Source organism: Micropterus salmoides, unplaced genomic scaffold (genome assembly GCF_014851395.1).
Source record: "Micropterus salmoides isolate LMB-PRFRI ecotype aquatic unplaced genomic scaffold, ASM1485139v1 Ms_hic_scaffold_19, whole genome shotgun sequence".
Lineage (NCBI taxonomy): Eukaryota > Metazoa > Chordata > Actinopteri > Centrarchiformes > Centrarchidae > Micropterus > Micropterus salmoides.
The window spans coordinates 5,130,409-5,150,467 of NW_024041039.1; the positions used below are offsets into that span (position 1 = coordinate 5,130,409).

General features: G+C 40.7%; 2 protein-coding genes across 3 annotated transcripts in view; both read right to left on the reverse strand.

The window, feature by feature from the left end:
* Positions 1–529: 529 nt before the first annotated feature.
* On the reverse strand, positions 530–2,648 carry foxg1a (forkhead box G1a). Its single transcript, XM_038729086.1, has one exon. The coding sequence runs from the start codon at positions 2,385–2,387 to the stop codon at positions 1,071–1,073; it is 1,317 nt and encodes a 438-aa protein (XP_038585014.1). The 5' UTR covers positions 2,388–2,648; the 3' UTR covers positions 530–1,070.
* A 10,942-nt stretch (positions 2,649–13,590) lies between these two features.
* sptbn5 (spectrin, beta, non-erythrocytic 5) overlaps positions 13,591–20,059 on the reverse strand; it is a 65,431-nt gene continuing 58,962 nt past the window's right edge. For both annotated transcript variants that reach the window (XM_038729087.1, XM_038729088.1), the window contains exons 78-79: positions 17,704–17,900; positions 13,591–16,490 (exon numbers count right to left, since the gene is read on the reverse strand). In XM_038729087.1, coding sequence (XP_038585015.1) covers positions 16,333–16,490; positions 17,704–17,900 — 355 coding nt within the window. In that variant the 3' untranslated portion in view covers positions 13,591–16,332. The remainder of the gene's footprint in view (positions 16,491–17,703; positions 17,901–20,059) is intronic.

The window sequence follows — 20,059 nt, forward strand, 5'->3', positions numbered from 1 at the left end:
TGGAAAAACATGAAGTCAGCGCCTCCAAACTCCATTCAAATTTTCGCAAATTTAAGAAAAACAAAAAGGTTCTGCAAACTGCGATAAAAAAAAAAAAATCTCGTTTAAATGGACATTTTCTGCAGTGAAGGAGGCATCATTCACCACTATTCATTCATTCATTCACTCATTCATTCATTCATTCACTCGTTAATTCCTATAACATCAGGCCTCTGTCATCTGAATCTATTGACTCTAAATGTCCTAAAAACCGATTCTTTGGTCTATAAAGTACATTAACAGTTTTTAAACTTGGAAATTAATGAATGGAGAAATAGCCTCAGGACTTTAACGGCGGGAGCCGTAGTCGCTTAAAAACACATTTCACTGTATAGAAAATAAAAAATAAAAAAAAATTAGTCTTTAAATTTGTAAAATAAAATCATTCTCCGCCGCTTTTTTTCTAACCCGCATGATACCTGATAATACTGCAAACATGCGGGTAAAACCGGCTATTAGAGATATTATTATTATTATTACCTTTTTTAAATCTCAAAATTAGACAAAACTATTTTAAATACACATTCTATAAAAAGTAATGCCTCCTCCAACAACAATAACAGAAAAAAATCAGCTCTCATCATTCTCTGTTTTTTAGCTCAGATCACATTGCACGTCGCTGACTGACAGAACTATACAGAGAGACAAACCCCGGACACTTATAGTAACAGACATTATGTACACAGAAATTAAAACTGCAGGAGAAGATGGAGCAGGAGAAGAAGAAGAACAAGGAGCGATAATAATAATAATAATAATATTAAAAAATACCTGGAAACTTCAGGGCTGCTTTCTGTTTCTCTGCTGCTCTTTTTGTTTTGCAGTTTAAGTCTCTCCTCTTTTTTCTATAGTAGGTAGTTTATAATAATTTTGTAATTTTTTTTACAATGTAAATGTTCAGTGTAAAATGTTCAACTTACAGTTCCAGTCAGTTTAAGGTTTTCACTCCTTCGGATGGGGGGTGGGGTGGGGTGGGGGGGGTATGGATGGATGGAGAAGTGAAGTAAGGTGGAGGGGTGAGGTTTGGGGTGTTAGTGTATAAGCGGATTGGAGGTCGACCCCTGGTTTTGATGCGTAAAATAGTCAGACAAACCCCCGGAAAGTCCCGTGGAAAAGGCCGGCAGAGAGCCCGACAGGGCCGGCCTCAGAGAGTCACAAGAAAGCGAGGAGGAGGACGGAGCCTGCGGGGAATTGGAGGCCGAAGCCCGGGCGGCCTGCAAGGAGCCGCCGCTGCCTCCGGTCTGCGTGGTCATGGATGGGTGCGGGACGTGGGGGAAAAAGTAACTGGTCTGCCCGGCCAGCAGGTTTACCGAGCACGGGTTCAGGGAGTAAGTGGCACCGGAGCAAGGCACGGAGAGGCCACAGGGCACCGCAGAGGCCGCCAGGGCCGCCGCCGTCAGGTGGTGCGTCGCGTAGGGGAGATCCCCGCCGACCAGACGGTCCATGCTGAGCCCGTTGGAGGACGGGAACGAAGAGTGGTTGTTGCCCATGTTCTGGGTGAGCATGGTGCTGTAGGACATGGGGTGACCCGGGTAGCCCGTGGAGGTCCCGTTGTAGCCCAGGGCGCTGCTGGCCCGTGGGTGGTGCAGGGAGAGGAAGGGAGACATGGGCCAGTACAGGGAGCCGGCCCGGTCCATGAAGGTCAGGCCTGAGGTCAGCCGAGCGCCCCGCTTGAAGGCCAGCTTGGCCCGAGACGTCGTGGACCGCCGCCGGAGCTTCCCGGTGGTGCCGCCGATGAAGACGTCGTCGCTGCTTGGGTCCAACATCCAGTAGTTCCCCTTGCCCGGGTCGTCATAGTGCCGTGGCACCTTGACGAAGCATTTATTCAAGCTGAGGTTGTGCCGGATGGAGTTCTGCCAGCCCTGCTTGTTCTCCCGGTAGTACGGGAAGTTTTTCATGATGAATTCATAAATGCCGTTGAGGGTGAGCCGCTTCTCCGGGCTCTGCCTGATGGCCATCATAATCAACGCGTTGTAACTAAAAGGAGGTTTTTCGTACTTGCCGCTTTTCTTCTCTCCGTCCTTCCCTCCGGCGCCGCCGTCCCCGTCTTTCCCGTCCTTTTTCTCCTCCTGCTTCTCCTTCTCGTCCGGGCAGCTCTCCTGGCCCGATGAGTCACTTTTAGGGTCCGCTTTGCTGTCCTGCTGCGCGGCCGGGAGAGGAGCCTTCTGCTCGGCATCGTCCGCGCCGGCGGGCCGGTGGTGGTTCTGGTGTTGATGCTGGTTCTGGTGGTGATGCTGGTTCTGGCGGTTGTTGTTGTCGCTTTGCACGGCCTCAGGCACCAAACTGTTTATACTGAATGACGATTTAGGAATCATTTTCACCTCTTTGCGCTCTCCCATATCCAACATCACCGGGCAATGAGGGGGGAAAATGGCAACGACCAAAAGCGACGAACACAGCTGGGTTTCAATCTGCCCTGTCTCTGCCTGCGAACCAGGACGGGAAGGAAGGAAGGGGGGAACGATAGGAAGAAAGAAAGTATAGCCCAACAAACTATTTCATGTTCGGTTTGGGGAGAAAAAAGGAAACACACACACACATACACGTACACACACATCGATAGGAGACAGATAGCTGCAATTAATTAGGGAGCCACAGCCACTAAAGCAAGTAAAAAACATTGGTTGGACCTTTCCAGTCCTCAGCCAACCAGGGGAACATTAGTATTAAATATTAAGGCGTTCTCTGCGCTTTCAGCCAATCATGACGCACAGGGAAACACACACATCCACCAATGCCGTGCACGCTGCAAAAAATGTCCAAAGCAAAGAGACTTTTCATGTCTTAATGAGTCTTAAAAAAACATAGATTTGATCAAAATAGACCACAAAATCTGACAGATTGCATTTGAATTGTTATTGTTATTAGCGAATGGTTTGTTTTGAGAGTTTTAGGAGTTTGGGTGTTGATTTTATGCATTTTCATGTTGAAACTTGTGCACCAGCTCACATTTTAGTCTCATTTTAAAACACAAACTTGATTTTTTTTTTTATGAATGCAACATTCAATTCCATGTTTAAAAACGTATATTTTTCTGACATAATTCTGTATTTTTTGTGATCTTTTCTCAATAAAAAATCAGACTTTCAAAGCGTCTTACACGCCCAAATGAGTCGCCAACTAGAACACTATTTGCAGCGTAGGAAACACACTCACCCCTATCAACACTCGTCTGCCTCCCCCCCCCCCCCCCCCCCCCCCCCCCCCCCCCCTCTCATTCTCTCCCCCATCTAAACTAAACCCGTAGCTGGAAAACACACACCGTGCATGCGTACACCCAAATCCCCGCCGCTCCTCATATTTACACTCCTCCGATTCAAATATTTTCCCCTTCGGTGTCTTCTAAACTGTTTACATCCAGACTCTGAGGGAAAATAAACAGAGGAGAGGGGATCTGGAGGGCACGCGGACACGGTCAGGACACGCGGAGGTGATTTTGTGTGTCAGATCGCAACAGACTGTACAGCACAGAAAGGCTAAGGGCTGTATCTCCAAAGCCGATTCTCCGTGCGTAAAATAAGCGTAAAATGTGCGCAGGGGAGGCGTAAACACGGTGTCATGTCAGTCTGCTGCTTCCAGGAGGGTTTGTTAGTTTTCTCCCGGCGGCTTTATGTTGGAGGAGAATTTGACAACACAAACTGAACCGGGGGCTGAAACACACTCAGTGAATGAATAAAAGACTGAAAGAGTGGAGAGCCGCAGGCCGCCGCAGGAGACGCGGGGAGATTTTAAAAACTAAAATTTAAAACCAGAATGTGTTTTCAGCCTTTATGTATTATTAGTGATATTTGAGTAAACATTGATAACCCGTAAAGATGATTCCAACATATTACCAACAGGATTTATTTCACTTCTTCTTTTGTTGCAACCTTTATGTCTGATATTGCAACTTTGGTAATCTAGTTAATCATTCTAATACTTTCACTATCTCTCTGATTGTAAGTACTATTGCTAGTACTCATACCACAAACACCACTAATGCCTCATTTACTGCTGCTGGAATGATAAATACTTGGGGTTACACATTGAGGTGATTAATGGAATATTTTCGGGGATTTGGGGTTTTTATTAACCTGAGGGGTTAATACTATTATAAACTAACATCTGGTGGGTATTTATTATTTTGCAGGTTGATTCCAGTATAATTTGGACACAATATATATTTAAAGTGGACTCCCCTGGTTCTTGGCAGTGAAACTTAATTATCTAAGGAAACTCACAGACTGTATTATGGGTGTATAACTGTTCGGGGTTGAATTAAAGACCTCAGTATTCCCACAATCTTTGCTATGGCTACTAAGCGCTGCTGCCACTAGTAGCCTACTACTACCATTACTTGTTATACTACTCACCGTACACCAACTATTACTAGACCTTTATCACTGTTACAGTCATAAATAATGTTTTCAATGATAGCCAACATAAGAATACTATTTGTAGTATTAACTGATAAAACTGCTAACACAGTGTTTGTACAGCAGCTGTGTTATTTATTACCACGTGACCAGGAGGACCGTAAACACGTGACCACAAATAATAAACACAGACTGATGTTTCTCCTCGACTACAAAAAAGGAAAACACAAGCTATTATATTTAGCCTCTGTTACTACTGATGGTACTATTACTGCAATAGCTACAATTAAAACTTCACTGCTGCTATAATAACAAAGTGTAATATTACTATACTTCTGCTACTACATTTAATGTTATACTGCTGACACAGTGCTACTGCTAACATTCCTACTACAATACTGTTATTAGTAGCCTACTTATGTCAGAATTAATAATTAATATTCCTGATATAACCAGTATTGTTGCCACCACAACCTGTAAGTGACTACAAATAATGAACATAAAACATCCACTCATGTCTGGTGCAGATTATTAGCAGAAACACTATAAACTCTCGATTTCAACACAGCAAGTCCACCTTAAATAGTTTAATCTGAGACACATGAAGCCAAATCTGTCAGCCTGTAAATCCACAACAGCTAATTAAACACCGTTAAGGCGGACTGAGCGCCTCAGAGCAGCTTTAACTCTATATGAGGACAGAAACATTGAAAAACAAAATGTCGCTGATAAATCAAAACTCAGCATCGTGTGTGAACGTTTGTTTCCCGAAGCAGCAAACTCGAGTGTCTGATTCAGAGACACATTAGAAAACTCCAACAGAGTTCATGTAACACTGTTGAGATTTTCCTGTGACTGGATATCACTTGGAAATCTTCCAACAATGACAGAAAAACGCAACGTGTTTCCATCCAAAGGGGAGTTTTTTTGTGCGTAAATGTGACACTTTAGACACTAAAGATTTCCTGCAGTTTCACAAACTAAAGATATTTTTGGCTCCAGGTGAAATGACTTTGTGTTGTGAAACGTTCACCCAGGAGGAGCAGCTGAAGCTCGGACGCACGGAGCCGTTTGAGCTTCACAACGAGCCACAGGCCTGAGTTTGTTTTCTCTGCAGAGGCTGAGCTGCACGTTTGCTCTGAGCGAGTCTGCCAGACTCTGCTGGTGAAGGGAATATTAATAATATGTGTTTAATAAGGTAGATGGAGGCGGAGCACACATCACAATCCAACAATTTACATCAAAACAAGTTATTATATTTCATTTTGGAGGTTTTTAACGCTCCTTTTAAAGAAGTCTCAGTGAACCGCAACGTGAAAGCTGCTGACTGCGGGTTTGTCGGGGCAGAAAGGGAAATAAAACTGTTTTAACCCAAAAGTTAAACTGCAAAATAAATTCATGTTTGGCACAGATGCAGTTTCTTTGAACCTCCATTTTGTGTTTTTTGAAACGTATTTTGTATTTTATGATTTGTTTGTTTGGTGATTTTAAGCTAAAAGTTGGTTTTATAAAAAGACTTATTGCAACACATGTTTTTATTATTGCCAAATGTTCACATGAATGACACATGTAGCTTTGGAGATTTGATCAGTCTGACTTTTGTTTTATAAAAAGTAAGGGGGGAATATTTAAAATAAAAATGCAAAAAGTAAGTGTGCAGTGATCTGGTGATTGGAAGGTGGGATTATTATTATTATTATGGGACAATATTATAGTGTATTGTTAGGTTGACGTCTAAAAACAAGAATAAGTCTTAATAATTGACACAAAAAAATCACGAGGTCCATAAAATCGCGTCCTGAATGCATTTTGCGTCTGGAAAATGTGGTATTTTGTTTTGAGTAATGTTTTTTTGTGTGTCATGCTTTTATTTTGATGGGATAGGTTAACTGAATGTTTGTTTGTCAAATTCTCTGTGTCACCCATGAACTAAACATACGGGTTGTTTGTTGTTGTTGTTAGTTTGCTCACAGAAGCTGAGGAGGATGTGAGCGCAGTTTGGACCGTTCACAGGCTCTGCGTATATGTTTTCTGCTGCGTGTGCGTGTCGCTGCTGTGTTTGCTTGTTTGTGCGTGTGTGTGTGTGTGTGTGTGTGTGTGTGTTGAGGTAAAGTCATGCTTGTGTCTGTCGGGCTGCGAGACTGCAGCATCCAAACTGAGGTCTGAGGAGGAGGAGGAGGAGGAGGAGGAGAAAAAGACATCCATACAGCCGCAGAAAGAGAAAAAAAAAGTGAGGCAGGTTGTTTCAGGTTTCATGATTTCTAGAAATATTTTTTTCGGATTCAACCTTTAAACAAAACCAGTGGGTGGATTCTTCAGAGAGAAGTGTAGAAAAGTGGCTTCTGTGGTTGTCTGAAAAATAAAAATGTGGATATAAAGAAGTAAAAATGGGCCTTTTTGACTAACAAGCAGGACTTCAAATCAAACCAGACTCAGTGTATTTTCTTCTGAATTTTAAAATGCTAAAATTAGCAGTATTAAAGTATGTGCCTTGGTTAAGAGGTCGACTTTTGCCTCTTTTGTTAGCCAAATACCAGACAAACCAGACTCCATTGTCTTTCTTTTGAATTTTAAAACAGACCAACAACTGGAATATCAAATAAAACCAGACCTAAATTCTGAACAGTAAACATTATTAAATACTTAAATTGCAGTGTGGTGGATGAGAGAGGGGTTGACATTCTTTTCTCTTTTGTTGGTCAACCAACAACTAAGAGTTCAAGTTAAACCGGACCAGATATAGTTCATTTTCTTCTGAATTTTAAAACACAATGTAAATGCTTAAAATGGCAGTGCAAAGGAGAGAGAGCGAGAGGTTGACTTTCTTGTCTCTTTTGTTGGTCAACAAGGAAATCAACCCAAACCAGACTCCATACATTTTCTTCTGAATTTTACAGCACATTTAAAAGCTTGTATCTGCAATGTGAGGCGTGACCTGTCCAGAGGGTTTGACTCTTTGTGACTCTTTGTTGTTTGTTGGTGAACTACCAAAGCAAACCAAACCAGACTCAGATAATTTTTTCCCCCTGCATTATAGGGCGCAATGTAAACATTTAAATTTTCCTCAGGAAAATAAGAAATAAGGACCCTTGAAATGATATTGTGGAGTTCAACAGCTGCTTTTTATTTTAAAGCCGTCCAATATGAGCCACTGTTCTTTAAATCTATAAGGAAACGTCACACCTTTACCGGCTCCAGATGTCCTTCAAGACGACACATTTAATCAAGCTTGTTAGAAGACTTGAACATTTTTATTTTAATGCAGAAAATATGGAGTATCCAAATGTAAATGTGTGTCAGTTTACACTTGGTATAAAATAGATTTTATTGAATGTTGAAAAGTATAAAAACAATGTAATAATCACCATGAAAACATTCCTTGTCATATATTTGTGAGGAAGATGATTTTTACATGTAATCAGAGAGAAAGAAACAGAAGGGTGACCTCTGACCTCCATCACAATTAACATCTCAACCATCATTACGAGCAAAGATAAATTATATTTTAATCTGTTTTTATGGATTTTATTGGAACATCTGTTTTAATTTCTCTTTCAAAGACTCTTCATTCATCCTGTCTGTTTCACACCAACTGGTTATAATTGAGCTGTGATCTTTTCAGATCTGATTCTTCCGCAGAATTTAAAAGGGCTCAAAGTTAAAAGTTTTGGTTCCGTGACGTAAATGTCTGATCCAGATGTGAAACAGGCTGTCAAGTTTTCACTTCTACAGAACATCTGCTGCTTTTCTTCACTTAATAAGAAACACAGAAATATGTTTTATTTGGGAGAAACGTGTCTTTTGTGTGTAATCAATATTAAAAGAAAGACAGTAAAGAGTGAAGAAAGTCAGACCTGACAAAGCATTTGGGCTTCCTCAAGAGTTTATGGTGTTTTAGGGGGTTCTATGAGTTCTCAGCCAGTTTCAGGGGTTCTTTAGGGGATGTTTCCATGTCCTTAGGGGGTTCTAGGAGGTTTATAGTCAGATCCAGGGCTTAAGGATCCCAGTGGCCTTTACAGGGTTCCTTGTGCTAAAACCAAATCGAACATTATTAATGAGTTCCTGTGGATCCTAAACAGGTTCCAGCAGCCCTTAAGGGGTACATTAGGTGGCTCTGACTCTTAATAGGGTTTATGGTCAGATCCAGGGGTTTTAAAAGGAGGAGGAGGTTATTAAGCCGGTTCCTGTGGTTCCTCTAATGGTTTCTGCAGCCCTTTTTGGGTTCTTAAGGAAGTTCCACTTCCACTTCTAGCTGCTCTTAAAGTGTTCCTTGAGTTCTTGAGGAGCTTCCACTGGTTGCAAACAAGGGTTGTAAAGGGGGTCAAGACCTCTTGAGGATGTTCCAAGGTTTTTTTAAAGAGAAAAAATATTCTTAAAGGGGTTCCAGTAGGCCTCAAATAGTTTTGGGGGGTTCTCAATGATGATCCAAGGGTTTGAAGATTGCTCTGTGGTTTCTTAAAGGGTTCCAGCAGCTCTGAAGGCATTCCTCGGGTCCTTAAGTCCGTCCCTTTGGTTTTTAATAGTCTTCATAAACGGGTTCTTCTAACATTTCTTAAGGGGGCTAAGTGGGTTCTTAAAGAGTCCCAGAGGGGTTTACTGGTTATTCCCAGTCCTGGGTTCTTCTGGGATTTGGGGGTGAACAAAGTTCCAGGGCTTTCTAAGAGGGTATGTTGGGTTATGAAGGAGTTCCTGGTGTTCTTACGGGGGTTCTAGCAGGGTTCCCTGGGTTTGTAAGGGGGTTGCACAGGGTATTGTTCATAATACGTTCCTTATGTTCCTTGATGAGTTCTGGGTGATGTTCAGGGGTTCCTATGGGGTTTCTTTGGAGTTTCTTGAACCCCCTCCATGTTCTCATGAAGGGTGTTTTTTTTTTTGTTCTTAAGGGTGATTTAAAGTGGTTTATCAGGAAACAACCTGGGGAAGGAGAACCCAAATAGACCCCCGCGTTCCCTTAAACCTGCACAGGGATGAAAGGATTGTTGGAGGCCGGAGTGTGTTAATCTGCAGAACCTTATTTCCTTTGAGTCTGAATGTTTGAACACACGCCGGCTGCATGTAAACAGCTTCAGCATTATTATTATTGGCTTTGAGGCTCGGAGGGAAAGTTGTGAGCAAATAAATCAGAGGGATCAACAGCAGAGAGAGAAGATGAAGAGGGAGGCTGAGAGGAGGACAGAGGGCGCCTCCCAGCGGTAGAAACAGGAACCGCACCAACACAAAGATCAGCCTCCCTGCGATCATTCACACCTTAATCGATTTATTTTAACGTTTTATCTTTGCTAGACCGGTGATTTCATTTGATTTGATTTAGAGGGATACAAACATCAAAATTAGAATTCACAGACTCACAGTAGAAACTTTCCCCCCCTCCTTATAATCGAGGGAAACTTAAAGATTATTTCACCTTTTGACAGGTGACTCTGCAGCTACATAACCGATTTGCATGTCGTCATTTATTCCACCCTTTTCTATCAAGAACGTAGCCTATTTAAATATATAAATGTATGTTAGAAGATAATGATATCCTGCCTGGAGGCGTGAATCAGACACAAACTTGTCAAACTGTCAGTAGAGGAGCGCTAAAGGAGCGAAATAAAAGCGTAAATAAAAGCTGTCAATTTTAAAGTTATCTTCTGTTTAATTAAAAACCTGATAATATTCCTCCTCCGGTATGTGTGTAAGCTGCTTATTGTGTCATTTTATTATACTGTACAGAGTTACTAATAATCAGATTAAATCCCTGTGTCTCCTGTATAATAATATTAACCACTATTTCACTACAATAATCACTGTAGCCTATTTCTGCCAAATTGTTTCGTTGTCGTGAATGCAAATGGTAAGTTAAAGTAGGTCGTCAGACTAAAATTATGCTTAATTAACATTGTAAACGATCTCATAAAAATGTAAAGAAGGAAATAGTAACACTTCTTGACTTAATTTTCAGCGTGTAGGCTTAAAGTCTCGTTTTGGCTTTGAGATATCAATTTATCCTGCAGATTTAATTCAACTGGACCAAACACCTGTGAAATGTTCATAGTAAAAACTCACATTATATTAATGGTTCTGTAAAAATGAGTGTAAAAGCCTTGTAGTGTTTCAAAGAATTAAAGATAATTCCGGTGGAAAAAACTTTACATTGAAGTTATTTTGTTGCCTAAAAACATCCACATTTAAATCAACTGACACTAAATAACATCAAAACCAGCTTTTATAAACACATAATGTGCAATTGCGCTAAATATTTCATTGTCAGGTTGTTAAAATCCTCAAATTCACAGAACAAGTACATTTGTGTCCTGAATGCGGCAATAAACGGATTTTTTATTTTGAAAGGCTTAATTTATAAAAAGCATTTGTTTTAAAGAATTTAAGGAGAGAAAGAAACACACAACAGCATGAGTCTTTTTATTTCTTGCCACCGAAAGAAAAAGTCCCTTTCCTCCCTCTGCAAAAGCTGAACACGTTGGAAAAAGACTAAATAAATAAATAAGAGAGGAGAAAGCAGCTGAAGCTTCAGTCTGCAGAAAATATTCTGACTCAACAGAAAACGAATCTGTTTTGAAAGTAAAAATTAGTTTATAATTTCCTTTTCTTCTTAAAAAGAATCCTCATCTGCCTATTGCTGTGTTGATAAATCAAACTGGTTATTAAACTGGTTTAACTGGGTTTGATCTGAAGCACAAATCAGACAGGTTTGTCTCTGACCTCCTGCTGCTTTCTCTTTTCTGTCGCCGTGAGCTGAATGTTGAAGCGGGAATCAGACGGAGGCCCGGAGGGACAAAAATATGTCCACTACTGCAAAAGAATACAAAAAAAATAACGTCGATACTGACGCTGATGGTTATTTATATACTGGAGTTAAAATAAAAGAATACAAAACACCCACTAGGCCTAGGCTAGTTAGATTCCAGCTTCACAGTCTCCTAATTAAAGTTGAAATTAAACCTTTAATTTCCCCTTAACTTTACAATAAAGAACATGAAGGCAGATGTTATTTAAGTGAAGATATAACACTTTAATTTATTAATAATCAGAACAGACTTCTTGGCTCTAACTCACGTTATTTTCATAAAGCTTTAAAGCTGTAAAGAGTTATGTTTCCTGGTATTGTTATTTCTTACAGTTTCTTTATATGTTGAGGTATAAATTGTATTTTGTTTTATTTAATCTAAACACTTTACAGTCCTCTATGTGTATTCTTATTTATTTGAGGTAATTTTTAAATTACAATTAGCCTATGCTTTGTAGTGAAAATAAATTAGGCAAACTTATTAGTGACAAGACTCAGTTGGCTCACTTCAGATACATTTGCTCAACTTCAGCATGTTTTTGTTTGAATCTTCGCATTGAAATCTTTATTATATAGCCTACTGATTTCAGTTCTGTTGTGATTAGTTTGTCCTGTAAATATTCAGCGGTGAAAGTTCCTGACTTCGTTTTTAAACGAGCACCCAAGGTTTACGGTGAAGTTGTGAAATTGATTTGAGTCTTTAAACTTTATCTGTGAATGTCTAAATCGAATGAAAACATGCCTTCATGAAGCAGAAATGGCCCCAGGTTATGAAATAAAAAGCTGGAAAATGTGAGCGGAGATGCAGTCAGAGAGAGAGAGAGAGAGAGAGAGAGAGAGAGAGTCCCTGCTGTCCTGCAGCAGAAAAACAAGCAGGAAAATCATTAGCTGTGTTGGCGCCGCAGGGTTAATGGTTCAATCAATGTCAAGCGCTGAAAATAAACTTTTGAACCGGACAATCTGCCGGCTGGAGCCCGCAGACTCAAACTGAGAGCCCCGAGAGGCGGAGAGGAGGCTCATTACTGCACCGACAGCGACACCGTGAGGCAGAGAGGAGGAACTCACACCTGTCTCATATAAACAGAACTGAAATGAGGATGCAACAGTATTCAGATCCTGAAGTTCAGTAAAATACCACACTGTAAAAATACACTGTTATAAGTAAAAGTCCTCCGTTGAAAATAGTACTTTAATCAGGAAAATGTCCCCTGTACCTGTTGTATTATTATATATTCTTTCATTAGATTATTATTACTCATGCATTATTGTAAAAATATCTGACTGCAACTAAAGATTATTTTTATTATGGATTTAATTTGCTTTTTATTTTCTCCATTAATTGACTGCCCAAAGTGACACCTTCACAATGCTTGTTGTGTCCAACCAATCGTCCAAACCTCAACCTTATTATAAAAACAGCAAATCTTCCCATGTGAGAAGCTGGAACCAATGAATATTTTTACATTAAAATTACTTCAACCATCAAAAGAGTCACTTGATTAATTGTACAAACTGTTGGGGATGTTTAATTTATAACAAAACATTATATCTTTTATGTTTGGTGTGTAACAATATTAATTTGCAAAGTAACTAGTAACTGAAGTTGTCAGATAAATGTAGTGAAGTAAAAAGCACAATATTTCCCTCTGAGATGTAGCGAAGTAGAAGAAGAAAGTGGCATGAAAAGGAAACATGCAAAAATGCAAAAAAACTGTATAATGAACAAACCCTCGTCAAGTGCTTCTCAAGCTGCTCAGGGTCAGGACCCCCTTTTAAAGGTCGCATGCAGTTCTGGAAGAAGTACCCAGATCTTTTACTTAAGTAAACGTGTCAACACAGCAATGTAAAACTACTCCATTACAAATAAATGTTAAAACCTACAAAAGTATTATTAGCAAAATGTGCTCTTGGAGTGAACTTCAAAGTGGACTTTGGAGTTGCTGACAACTCATCGACATCCGGGGGCCCCAGAAAACCTTCCCTTTTTTGCAGAAAGGTTCACATTCAGTAGTTTTTTGCTGCTGGGTTTGCAGTACCCAGCAGCTATGGAAAGTCCCGATGGACAAACGTTTCAGTCAGTCACCACCTGTACTAAACTGACACAGAACTGAGGAAGGTTTAAGGTTTTAGGTTTTAGGCTGCAACACTTCCATTTTGATCTCTGGCAGTTAACTTGGTAACATAAAGTAGGCTGGAAAAGGTGAGAGCATCTGTCAGCAGCTTCTGCAGTGAGGCCTGAAGCCGCCTCAGTGTCCCTTTCGCTTGACCTTTGACTTCAGCATCACTGACGAGAAGATGCAAACTCTGCACAGTTACATACTGGATCAATGAATCAATAAATCAATTTAGTGTGTGCCACAAAACATGCACAGATCTCCACTAAGGGGAAGAAAAAGGATCAGGAAGTCGACGATAAAATGGTGGAAATATTTAATTAAAACATTCAGTGCGGTTCAAACAAATTAATGAGTTTGGTTCATCTATGAAACTCAGTAGTTTAAACATTTTTTCATATAATATTATCACTCCCATAAATCTTACAGTAATCAATGAAATGAATGTGATTATCAGGTAATACATACATACATCTTTGTCTGATCTGAGAAACACCAAGAGAAAACCGAAGTGACGTCAGATGTTTATGATGTTTATGACTCATAAACTGGAGTCATATCATCTGAATGACTCAAACACTTAAATTGATTTTAATTTCGCAAACTGAATAAGTGTCTGAACTCCTGATTTCTCTCAAAAGTCTTAATCTGACTCATTATCTTATTGATCTGATTGAATGGAGGAGAGGATGAGTCTGAAGATGTTTGGATTTGGTGCTCATTAATAAATAAATGGGAGTTCATTTCCAAAAACACTGAACCAAAGTTCATCTTTCAAAGTCACTAAAACACGGAGCATCATCTGCGTTTAATGTTTCATCTTCACGCCGTGCGATGTCTCCAGAAACCTTTTCTGCTCTTAAATGGGACAAATTTGTTTGAATTGACTTAGCCGTCAATCATTTTCTTTGAGCAAGTGTCACTTTTCAAAAGGTGGAGATCATATTTTGGAGCAAAACTCTTCAGATGAAGTCACTTGAAACTGTTTTAGATGAGACACAAGCAGATTCTCACTCGAGGTGATGTTAAGAGAATATTAAGCGGATCGGAGTTAACGTCTGTCTGTTGCTTTAACAATGACCTGGGGCCGCTTCCATGACGACAGACTGTCTCTGGTTTAGATCAAACTGACAGATTAGGACAGACGTCGAAATTAATTTGTTACACAAAGCCTTCTAGTTCTTGACTCAAGTGCATAAGTGTCACATATTATTACAAACCGGTGGAAACGAGGAGTTTGTTGTGTATGTAGAGGAACTGCTAGCACGACTTTATTTCCTCCAACACAACAAACTCCTCTCCCTCGTTTCCACCGGCGTCTTGCTGCGGCAACTCGCCTCTCGTGAGATTTCAGAGCGAGAACTGTCCTGGAGCGTTTTCAGTTAAAAACAAAGGGTGTCAACGGGAGTCATTGTAGAGATCCTTTCCATGATGACACCTGGTTTAACAGTCTGAGCCTGTCGGGGGCAAAAAGAAGCACTTTTTGTGGACGTAACTTTGACGGGCACAATTGCTCCAAAGGAATAAGTTGCAGCCAGTTCGCAGCTACCGACTGAAGCGGCCCGTTGAGCAGGTTTCCCTCTCTAACTCCAAGAAGCTCTTAAGAAACTCATCTTTTCCGAGAACACTTCCTCTCTAACCCCTAACATGCACTTCCTGTGCTCTTCTTCTTCTATCCCCTTACAATTATCCTGTATTGATTGCACTTTTTTCTTTACTTGTTACTTCTTTCCCTAGTATTTACCCCATCAATGCCATTTGTGCTATTAACTCTTACTAGTATTTATTGCTGCTCTTTCTAGTATTTATTGTCAGTTGTAGATCTCGTGCTGTATTGATGCTTAGTAGATGCTTGTATGTTGTTCCTCACATCTTGGATAAAAATGTCTGCCAAATGAGGAAATGTAAATGTACTTCTGTACCTACTAGTCATTTCTACACAGACATGTTGAAATAGGGTTCAGGTTTAAAAATACTGAAATTATCCTTTAACATCAAGTCTTTAAGCCGCTCACACTATAGGATCATTTGGGCAGATAACCTGTTCAGACCAGCCTCAAGTTGGTTAACACCCCTACAATTGTCAGGAGGAGCAAATCTGACCCAGAATCTGCCCCGTTATCCTTTAGTGTGGGGCCAACATAAGAGCAAAGTTAAGACGCGGCCCCAGGCATTCACCTGCTGTCAGCTCCAGGACTTCAGTTCTCAATAAAAATCCCTTCAAATGAAACTGGAGAGCATCATCTCTGAGCCGAGGCCGTTTACAGTGAAAGACTGAATGTTAAGTTCCTACTTAACTCCAAATTTGTAGCCTGATATTCAGACTGAACCACCATTTTGTTTCACTATATCATTCAGTCTGACTATGGTGTTCATGTTGGCTGATTTCCCATTTACATCATTTTCAGTGTACACAAGAGGAGGCAGCGGCCATGAGGAGGAGTTACCTTTTTTAAAATTTAAACATACAGTCACTTTGTTATGTTTTCTATTGATCTAGGTCCCATTTCATAGTGTTCATTACAACAGGAGTATTTATGCCCTCTAGACCCCCCTAAATCTATGACGTGGCCTGAGTGGTAGTAGCAGAAATACTAATAATACCATAAACCTGCTACCAGAGAGCGGTTTTCCGGTGTTGAAGATCAGTCAGGATGTTACATGGATCTTTAACATCTCATCCATTCAAACAGCATTCAAACTCTATAACTACAAGAGTTAGAAATTGATAAGTGCATTCTTCCTAAACAAACAACTAAAAAGCGTTTGAGTAAGAATAAAAATTAACTTAAGATTAATTTACACACTTTTAAGGCCTTTTGTGAACATGTGAAAGAAAAAGCACTTTTACTTCAGATCAGACGCCTCCTCTAGCGTCATGTCTGGAAATTGTACCATTTATTGACTTTACTTTATTATTCCAACATTAATATCCAAAACGTCAGTGGCTGTGTCACCTGCACAATTTGTCTTCCCAGGATGAAGGAAACCGGCTGGTGATGAGGAAGGACAGCTGCAGAGAATCAATAAAGCTCTACTTCTTAGTGAAAAGCTTCCTGAAGACGCTCCTCCTTGACTTGTCTTTGCTGTCGTCTGTTAGGTGGGGGTTCACACTGGGGGGGCCCTGGGTGTCCGGGTTCGGACGAGGAGGAGGAGGCACTGAAGGGGGCTGGTTTTGATGGCTCTGTGTACCTGCAGTGCAATAAATTACAATCAGACCTCTTAAAGAACAGAAACTCTCTGAACCAAATTGTTTAACTAGTAGGCTGATTGGTGAGTCACAGCTTAACCCAGCGTCCCCAGTCCAACAGACAGTTACGGCGGATAACTGGCTCAATTTTAAATGATGACTTTCCCCTTTTGCAGAGTGAATATCAGCTTCTTCCTTCTAGACACAGGTTTATAGTCCCAAAGTGCAGAATAAAGCGGTATAAAAATAGCTTTGTTCCAGCAACTATGACTCAGAAGAACAATTTGCACAGATGATACAGAAGCAACATTTATTCTTTTTAATATTTTAGTGATGAATGGAACCTTGAGTACTTTTAAAATGTAAGTGTCTATTGTCTAGTCCCTCCAGAAATTCGCAACTATTAACACAAATTCAACAAATCCCCGGGAATTCAGCGCGACTTGCAATTTTGACCGATCGCTGAAACTTTTCTGCAAAGTTGACATATCATCACAGGTTCCCGCATAACATTGTCAGACGTCAGCCAGCTCCCTTCCTTGATTACAAGTCAGAGCAGACAGGTGTGATACCACTGTCTCACATTTGACTACAAAAAACAGTATCCATGTCTTTTTTACTTAAGCAGGGGTAAACTGTTTAGTAAAACGTGCAGTGTTGTAGTCGAACATGAAAGGAAATTGTCTAGTGACAAACATTTTGCCGCCGCAAAAACAGATGCAGAGAATGGCAGAAACGCATGGAGGACGTCAGACAAGACAAATCACTGTGATACAGGCTGCTGCATCCCGGTCAACGGCAAGCGCTGAAAGAATCAAGGTAAGCTGGTTTAAATGTGTATGATTAGGGGTAGGATTATCCTGGAGAAATCCTGAAGGGACTGTTTAATGATTCAAGTATAATTCTAAAGTTTAAAAAAATCCCATCTAACTTTGCAGTTTTCACTTATTTCCACAATTTCATTTTCATTGCAAAAAAACACCCCAAAACACCGCACATTTATCAAAAGCTCTTAGAAAATCTGCCACAAAATCAGGCATATTAGACGCAACAATCAAAAAAAAGGCCTGTGAAATCCTGGAGGGACTGATTGTCTGTGTTGTTTCTAAAATGTGAGGATGACTTGTCCACTGCAAATAAAGTAACTTGAACCTGAGACCAAACATCCACACAGATGAATTCACATGCTCCCTGCATTCCTCTGTGTCGTCTCACCTGTGCTCCTGACCTCTCCTTCTCTAGGGTAGCGGTGTTTGTTGTAGTATGTGTGGGGGGGTTTGGGAGGAGGTTGCCCCTCGGTGGATGACTGTCTATCCAGGCTCTCAGGTCTGCCGTCAAACGGCTTGGTCGAGGTTGAATCATCCGGAGCCTCCGCCAACTTTTCCAAACTCAGGTTGACTGATGATGCTCTCCTGAACAGCAACGAGCTAATGTTAGTGCACTCGTTGTGTACAAAGTGCTTTTTGAGGTGATTTCTCAGCCCCCAAACCAGACTTTCGTTGTTAGTGGGCTAACATTTTGTAAGTGACATGTTAGCTCATTGTGTAACAAGCAACCAAAGGGAATATTTAAGGAACAGTCCAACGTTTTGAGAAATCTCATTGTAAGTTTTCTGTATAGACGGAGAGAAGATGGATATCAGTTTCATCTAGACCAGACCAGAAGCAAGGTGAAACTGCTTAACCTAGCTTGGTCAAAAGTGAAACAAGTTTTTAAAAAAAACAAACAAATCAACAAAAAAGCTGCGAATTTAGTCATTTTTATCAGAGAACTATCACAAAATGAATGAATGAAATGAATGTTATTTATGTCATCATCAACAGTGGGGTGAAGTTTTGCACCTATTAGCTAGCAGGCAAAAACTTGTTTTAATGCACCTATTCTCAAACAGGGCTAAACAATAAAAAAAAAAAATTAATTACATAAATATTTAAGGGAATTTTCTGGGATCTGTACATAACAAAGATGTTTTCTTAAGTCTATAGAATATGATGTGTAGGCCAGGACATCTCTGCAGCACGACAATACTTAATTTAAAATGGCATTTTGACAGATATTTCACCTTTAACAAATACTAAACTTCCTGTGATTTGAACTGCAATAGGCCAAATTGAGATTTTGATTAATTGTTGAGCCCTATTCTTCAACCTCCAAACAAGAGTTGAGCAAAGACTTGTTAGCTAAAAAACTAATGTTATCTTGCCTGCTAGCTAACCAGAAACTGGGGTAGATATTGAGAGAAATAGCAGTTGTTGGTCAAACTATAGCCCACTGCTGCTAAAGCCAAAGTGTCTCCTTTTCAAACTATTATTTCTGCACCTTTTAAATAAACATACAGACTGTCTTAGTAAGGTGTTGGGCCACCACGTGACGCCAAAACAGCTTCAACTCTACTGGAGGGATGAAGAGTATTCTTCCAAAAGATATTTCCTGATTTGGAAACATATACATGTGCAACTGGGTTGAGATCTGGTGACTGCTTAGGCCGTAGCATCATTTTTTATCCTCATCAAACTGTTCAGGGAACCCTGTTGCCCTGTGGATGGGGGGCACCGTCATCCTGGAAGAGACCACTCCCATCACGATGGACATGTTTCATCATAGGGTAAAGGTGATCACTCAGACCAGCGTTGTATGATTTTGCAGTGACCCTTCCCACTAAGTGGACCCAAAACACAGCCTGAAAAATGCCCCCCACAGCCTAACAGAGCGACAAAGCCCCTCCCTCTAAGGGTCCAGCATTCAGGCCTGTACCGTCCTCTTGGTGTTCACCACACATGCACTTGCCCTCTCCTCCAGTATAAGGTGAAGGACGCCTCATCTGACCACATACCTTTCATCACATTTCTGTAGATCAGTGTCTCTGAACTCTCAAATGTGCGTTCATCTTTGTGATGAGGGGTTTACGCAGTGCAGCCTCATTGTGACATCACTCTTGTGTGACAGTGGACGGTCCGTTCCTGCTGACGGTGTGCCAACAATGAACCCTCTTCCAAAGACACTTTGATCTTTTCCTGTCGCCATCTTGATACAGACTCACCTGGGCCAGCTCAGCATTTTTATACATGCCACAGAGCGTGACTGGATATTAATTGTCATCTTGCACCACGCAGTGCACCTGTGTGGAAGCATCTACATTTGATGTTATTCTCCACTCATTTATTCAGGTTTTTTTCCCTTTAATTTGTCTCCGTCTGTGTCTCTCCTGCAGAAATCCTTTCATCAATGTATTTTGTGACTGCATTAGTCATGTCGCCTCTGCAGTGCCGTATATTTCATCTCCATGTCGCAAACTAAACCAGATGTAATGCATGACAGCTGAGCAGACCCGTGGCCACGTGGCGTCCTGTGCCACTGTGTGGTTCTCCACCACTGTGCGCCCGCTGAATGTAATTCACCTTGTCAAAGTATCTCATTAAAGAAAAATCCTGCTGGCAGGGAGTTCCATTTCATTGGCCTCTCACCCACCTGAGAGGTGCCTGGCGTCCCCACAGTGCACAGCGTGAACAGGTAGATGTGAAAGTCAAAGTCAAATTACCTTACGCTGTTTGAAGGAAACCACTTCAGTCTG

Coding starts and splice junctions, on each gene's coding strand:
- foxg1a (XM_038729086.1), bottom strand. CDS start 2,387: ATGTTGGATATGGGAGAGCGCAAAGAGGTGAAAATGATTCCTAAATCG.